Below are 7,120 nucleotides of genomic sequence, written 5' to 3' on the forward strand. Positions count from 1 at the left end.
TCCCTGGTTTTACAGGAATCAAGCCATGTGTAGTTCTAGAACCAACGGTGAACGAAACCGATAGAGTTGTTATAGGAATGGTCGTGTGTTTCGGAAAGGGTTCTTTTGGGAAGGATAGTATCAGATCCAGAGTTATGAATGTGAATCTGAAATTTAACGGATGTGTTATAGAGCAAGTAACTGAATGGTTATAGAATAAGGAGCGGGAATTGATGGGAGTCGGTTACGTTTAAAACATTTGCAGTTTGTGAACGTTATGAACGGAAACCAGAGCGAAGGTTGCTCCCGTTTGAAAAATGGTTACTTCTTGGATTACCTGCAAAACATAAAACACAATGCATGCAAATATATAGATTATGGAAAGAATTTAAACATGATGCAAATTCCCTTTGGACCATGGAGATTGTCTTTGGACGGTGAGGATGATGTCCTTAGACCATGATGTCCCGGGCCATGAATCATGTGATAATAGATTCGCAGGCCATAAAATGATATTCTCGGGCCATGAGAATAATGCCTATGAACCAAGACGTCTTTGAATAATGATGTGCAATATTGAGAGATCCTCAGGCCATGACACGGTGTCTTCAGGCGATAAGGATGATGTCTTCAGACTATGATGCCTTTGGACAAAAATGGTACTGTTTCAGCCCATGGAATGCAAAGACATGATGCTGGTTCATATAAGAAGCGAAACAAGATAGAGCTTAGTCTTGCATAAGATTGGGCATAGCTTAGCCCCGGGAAGGCAAAATAGTACTGGATTTCAAGTAGCATAGCATTCGGTATTGGAAAAGGAAAGGTAGAGCTTAGCCTTATGCCATTAGGGAGACAATGCTTAGCCTCATACAAGAAAGGGAGACAGTGCTTAGTCTCATGCAATGAAAGGCAATGCTTATCCTTATGTAGTTGAGGAGGCAGGGCTTAGCCTTATGCAAGAAGAGGAGATATAGCTTAGTCTCATGCAAGGAAAGCCAGTGCTTAGCCTTATGCAATTAGGGAGGCAATGCTTAGCCTCATGCAAGAAGAGGAGACAATGCTTAGTCTCAATGCAATGAAAGGCAATGCTTTGCCTTATGCAATTAGGGAGGCAATGCTTATCCTCGTGCAAGAAGAGGAGACAATGCTTAGTCTCGATGCAAGGAAAGGCAGTGCTTAGACTTATGCATTTAGGGAGGCAATGCTTAGCCTCATGCAAGAAGAGGAGGCAATGCTTAGTCTTATACAATGGAAGGCGGTGCTTAGCCTTATGCAATTAGGGAGGCATGTCTTAGCCTTATGCAATGGAAGAGGAGACAATGCTTAGTCTCATGCAATGGAAGGCAGTTCTTAGCCTTATACAATTAGGGAGGCAGGGCTTAGCCTCATGCAGAATCGGAGCCAGTACTTTGTCTCATGTAATGGAATGTAGTGCTAAGCCTTATGCAAGAAAGGGAGAAAGTGCATAGTCTTATGCAGAGAAAGGCAGTGCTTAGACTTATATAATTGAGGAGGCAGGACTTAACCTCATGTAGAATGGGAGACAGTGCTTAGTCTCATACAGGGAAAGGCTGTGCTTAGCCTTATGCAATTAGGCAGGCAATGCTTATCCTCATGCAAGAAGAGGAGACAATACTTAATCTCATGCAATTATAAAGACATGGCCTAGTCTCATGCAGGCAAAGGCAATGCTTAGCCTCATGCAAAATGGGAGGCAGCGCTTAGCCTCATGCAAAGAAAAGATAATGAGTGATAGCAGAGTATTTATTATATGGAGACATGTTTGGGTTTGGTAGCTTATTATTATGAAGATAGTGATTTTGATATGTGTGTACTTGCGAATACTCCTGTTATGTCCATTGTGCCTGCATCCAAAGAAAAATCATGAGTTTTGCGGGGAAGGTTAGTTCATTTCTTCACCTGCTTGCTTTGATTTGCTCTGGAGATCCTGTTTGATTTACCCTGGGTAGCATCTGTCTACCATAGAAATAAAGTTTCCAAAAAATATGCATGCATTTGATAAATACTGTTTTGAAAACATAGTAGTATGCAATATTAAGTAAATTGGATGAATAAATGACTGTGACACTTTTAGAGACATTGCGACTTCCTTGCATTAGAATTTTGAGGGTCCTCAAAATTCTGCCCCAGTTTCTGACTATGAGGAAGATAAAGATTTTATTAAGATGTGACTGAACCCATAGGGCTGCCTACGTATCCCCTCTTAAACGGGAATCAGATCAAGCATAGTTCAGTTACATCGAGTGAAGAAATGCAAACAATCCTAAACATAGTATCTTTTGATTACGTCTGAATTTATTAGACTTTGGCCAAATTTCTCCATCCATTTCTGCAAGTATGAGCGCTCCTCCTGTTAGTACCCTATGAACCATGTAGGTCCCTTGCCAATTAGGTAAAAAATTTCCCTTGGCTTCATCTTGATGCGGGAAGATCCGCTTCAACATCAGCTACCCCGGTGCAAACTGTCTGGGTCTAATCTTTTTGTTGAAAGCTCTGGAAATTCTGTTTTGATAAAGTTGACCGTGACATACCACATTCATTCTTTTCCCATCGATAAGGGATAATCGTTCATAACGACTTTGTATCCATTCTGCATCACTGAGTTCTGCTTCTTGTATAATTTTGAGAGAAGGAATTTCAACTTTGGCAGGAATGACAGCTTCAGTACCATAAACAAACATGTAGGGATTTGCTCTGGTTGATGTGCGGAATGTAGTACGATATCCCAATAAGGCAAATGGTAATTTCTTGTGCCATTGCTTGTGGTTGTCTACCATTTTCCTTTGAATTTTCTTGATGTTCTTGTTGGTTGTTTCCACGACTCCATTCATTTAAGGTCTTTATGCTGTTGAATTCTTATGCTTGATTTTGAAGATCTCACACATGGCTTTCATTAAGTCAATATTGAGGTTGGCAGAATTGTCAGTGATAATGGATTCTGGTACCCCAAATCGGCAAACAATACGATCCCTAACAAAATCTGTGACGACTTTCTTGGTTACAGCCTTGTAAGATGCAGCCTCAACCCATTTTGTGAAGTAGTCTATGGCCACTAAAATGAACCTGTGCCCATTTGAAACGGCAGGCTCGATCGGAACGATGACATCCATTCCCTAAGCAGTAGAAGGCCAAGGTGCACTTGTTGTATTGAGTTTATTTGGTGGTACCCGTATTATATCTGCATGTATTCGACACTAATGACACTTTTGGACATACCTGTGCAGTCCGTTTCCATCATCCCAAAATATCCCGCTCTCAATATCTTCTTAGCTAAAGTGAAACCGTACATGTATGGTCTGCAATTTACGGCATGTATCTCTTTGAGTAGTTTGGAAGCTTCCTTGGCGCCAACACACCATAATAACCCTAGGTCTGGAGTCCTTCTGTACAGAATTCCCCACTTTGGAAGAAATGGTTGGATAATCTTCGGAGTGTGCGTTTCTAAGTATGATTTGCATGCTCCGCGTATTCTCCTTTTGCCAAGTATTCCTTGATATCATGGAACCACGGATTCCCATCCGTTTCTTCTTCAACATAAGCACAATAAGCTGGATGATTATGGATTCTTATTGGAATGGGGTCGATGAAATTCTTGTCCAGGTGTTGTATCATGGAGGACAAAGTGGCTAATGCATCTGCGAACTCATTCTGGATTCTCGGAACATGTTTGAACTCTACCTTTGTGAATACTTTCATCAACTCTTGTACATAGTGCAAATATGGCAATATCTTGGTATTCTTTGAAGCCCATTCCCCTAGAACCTAATGTACCAAAAGACCCGAATCACCGATTACCAACAATTTTTGGATATTCATGTCAATGGCCAAATTGAGCCCCAAGATGCAAGCCTTATATTCTGCCATATTGTTGGTGTGCGAAAACATGAGCTTTGCGGGTACCGGATAATGCTGACCTATCTCTGACACAAAAACAACTCCAATACCTACTCATTTGAAATTTGTAGCCCCATCAAAGAACATTCTCCAACTGTCATATGTTTCAATGATATCTTCTACTACAAATGATACTTCTTCATCAGGAAAATACGTTTTCAGTGGTTCGTATTCTCCTCCTATAGGATTTTCCGCAAGAAGATATGCTAATGCCTGTCCTTCGACCATCTTCTAAGTCACATAGACAATATCAAATTCACTCAACAATATCTGCCATTTTGCTAGTTTCCCTGTTGGCATTGGTTTTTGGAAAATGTATTTCAGAGGATCCATCCTTGATATGAGATATGTAGTGTAGGCACAGAAGTAGTGCCTCAATTTCTGAGCTATCCATGTTAGGGTACAACAGGTACGTTCTAGCAAAGAATATCGTGCTTCATATGGTGTTAACTTCTTACTCAAATAATATATGGTCTATTCCTTTCTTTCTGTCTCGCCATGTTGTCCCAAGACACAACCGAAAGCTCTATCTAGTACGGACAGATAAAGTAGTAGAGGTCTACTAGTTTCCGGAGGGACCAGGACTGGTGGTGTGGACAGGTATTCCTTGATTTTGTTGAAAGCTTTTTGACATTCTTCAGTTCAACTTATTACAACATCTTTCTTCAGCATTTTGAAAATTGGCTCACAAATTACAGTCAATTATGCTATGAAGCAGCTGATGTAATTGAGACATCCCAAGAAGCTCATCATATCTTTCTTGCTCTTCTGATATGACAAATCTTGGATAGCTTTGACATTTGAAGGTCTAGTTTAATCCCTTGGCGACTGACGATGAAACCTAACAATTTTCCAGCAAGGACTCCAAAGGCACACTTTGTAGGATTCAGTTTCAGGTTGTATATTTGAAGCCGATTAAAGAATTTCCTTAAGTCTGCTATATGATCTGTGCTTCTTCTGGATTTGATGATGGCTCTCATATAAGTGGCTCCAGCATTCTTCAGGCCAAACAACATCATTTTATAACAATATATCCCCATAGAGAAATAAAGACTGTCTTCTCGGCATCTTCATCATCTATCCAGATCTGATGGTATCCCGCGAAGCAATCCACAAAGGATTGGAGTTCATGCTTGGCACAGTTGTCGATCAGTATGTGTATATTGGGTAACGGGAAATCGTCTTCGGGACTTTATATCCCGATAGTCGACACATTACTCTGACCTTCCCATCCTTCTTCGGAACTGACACGATGTTAGCCAACCAAGTAGGGTATTCGACCACTCTGAGAACCTTATCTTTGATCTACTTGGTGACTTCCTCTTCGATTTTCAGACTCATATCCGGCTTAAACTTTATGAGTTTCTTCTTTACAGGCGCACACATCGGATTGGTAGGTAGTTTATGAGCCACTATAGACATACTTAAACCAGTCATATCATCATAAGACCACGCGAAAATATCTTTATACTCCTTCAAGAAATGGGTGTACTCTTCTTTCTATGATGGTAACTGGTGAATGTAATGCGAGTTTCGTTGACTGTTTCAGAATCTCCCAAATTGACTATCTTGGCTTTGTCCAAATTTGACTTAGGCTTGTTCTCAAAATTTTCCACTTCTCTAACAATTTCCCCAGGTATTATATCTTCTTCCTCTGAATCACTATCCTTATGTTGCATTGTCTTATTAGATACCACACATCGGTTCATCAGGATAAGTAATAATAATGTTGTGGAGAGAAAATGTAAGGAATAATAATAAATACTAAAATAGCAATGCATTAGATAAATATTGAAATATTAAAACAAGTACGGCTCGATGACTCGCGCAATTATTTCAAAACAAAATGCGTCCAAAACGAAATACTGAAAAATGTCTTAAATGCTAAAAATTTATTTTTAAAAATAAATTATGTTAATTGTCATGCTACCCAGGAACTCAACGGGTCCGGGATGATGCAGCAATCCAGTTCTTAAGAACAACTCCCTTTCCTACGGTCTGAATTGTAAGGTCTTCCTCCTCCTCCTCCTCCTCAACTATTGCATTACAGTCCATGTCTTTATCGTCCAGAAATTGATTCCTTAGGTCAGCCAAAGCCTCATCTTCTTCAGATCCCCACTACACGTCAGTCTATTAAAATGTCTGGTGCAGATGCGGTATTGGCTGCTCAAGTGGGTAATAAGGACCACGCCATGGTGGAGACCAATTTTGATACTCGTGCCAGGTATATTCATACCCAGCCCAAAAGTTGTGCCATGGTGCTTTAGCTGTATCGATTTGGTGATCCCTTGGAGATTCTTACCGAGACCCTACCAGATTCGTGCCCTATCCATAACAATATGCTTTCAATCTTATTACTCCACCACTTGTCTTTCTTAATAGCATTGACACGCTCGATGCGATGGTACGTTTCCCCACCCAACTTTCTTCTATTCATGACAACCAGAACAATTTGATTGGTGTGAATGGGGTTACTCCCATTCCCATGGATGATTACTTCCTGATGATTCCATTCAAATTTTACAGCCTGGTGTAGAGTGGAGCGTACGGCCCCCATAGTATATATCCACGGTCGACCCAACAACAGATTGTATTGGGAGGAAATGTCCAATACTTGAAATTCAACATCAAACCAAGTCGGGTCCATCTGCAAACATAGGTTAATTTCCCCGATCATGGCCCTTTGGGACCCATCAAATACTTCACGTTCATAGTTCCTACTCGTATCTCATGCAAGCCTTTACCCAACCTCTTCAAAGTAGTCAACGGACAAATGTTGGGACTCAAACCCCCATCTATTAGGACTCCGGCAATGAATGTATCCTCAAACTGCACTGTGATATGTAGTGCCCTATTGTGACTCAGTTCTTCTGGTGGCAGCTCGTCTTCGTGAAAAGTGATCTTGTGGCTTTCCAATACCTGTCCCGCCATGTTGGCCATTTCTCCGCTAGTGATGTTGTTGGGTACATAGGCTTCGTTTAGCACTTTCATCACTGCATTTCTATGCACCTCAGAATTCCGTAATAGTGATAGAATGGATATTTGAGCAGTGGTTTTATTCAGATGATCAACCGCAGAATACTCTCTTGCTTGCACCTTTCTCCAAAGATCATCCGGGCTAGTTTCAATGATAGGCTGCTTGGGAGCGGCTTCTTTACTTGTTCCTCCCAAATGCTCGGGCGTGTAAAACCTACCAGTCCTGGTCATGCCTTGTGCGGCACATGTT

General features: G+C 41.0%; 2 protein-coding genes across 2 annotated transcripts; both read right to left on the minus strand.

Annotated features, from left to right (window-relative positions):
- Positions 1-229: 229 nt before the first annotated feature.
- LOC138885845 (uncharacterized) lies at positions 230-2,831 on the minus strand. The gene is made up of 2 exons (XM_070166830.1): positions 2,532-2,831; positions 230-316 (listed from the first exon to the last, which is right to left on the minus strand). The coding sequence occupies exons 1-2, from the start codon at positions 2,829-2,831 to the stop codon at positions 230-232; spliced, it is 387 nt and encodes a 128-aa protein (XP_070022931.1).
- Positions 2,832-3,441: 610 nt separating this feature from the next.
- LOC138885846 (uncharacterized) lies at positions 3,442-5,949 on the minus strand. Its single transcript, XM_070166831.1, has 2 exons — positions 5,890-5,949; positions 3,442-3,762 (listed from the first exon to the last, which is right to left on the minus strand). The coding sequence occupies exons 1-2, from the start codon at positions 5,947-5,949 to the stop codon at positions 3,442-3,444; spliced, it is 381 nt and encodes a 126-aa protein (XP_070022932.1).
- Between the last annotated feature and the right edge of the window lie 1,171 nt (positions 5,950-7,120).

The sequence above is a fragment of the Nicotiana sylvestris genome, chromosome 2 (assembly GCF_000393655.2).
Source record: "Nicotiana sylvestris chromosome 2, ASM39365v2, whole genome shotgun sequence".
Lineage (NCBI taxonomy): Eukaryota > Viridiplantae > Streptophyta > Magnoliopsida > Solanales > Solanaceae > Nicotiana > Nicotiana sylvestris.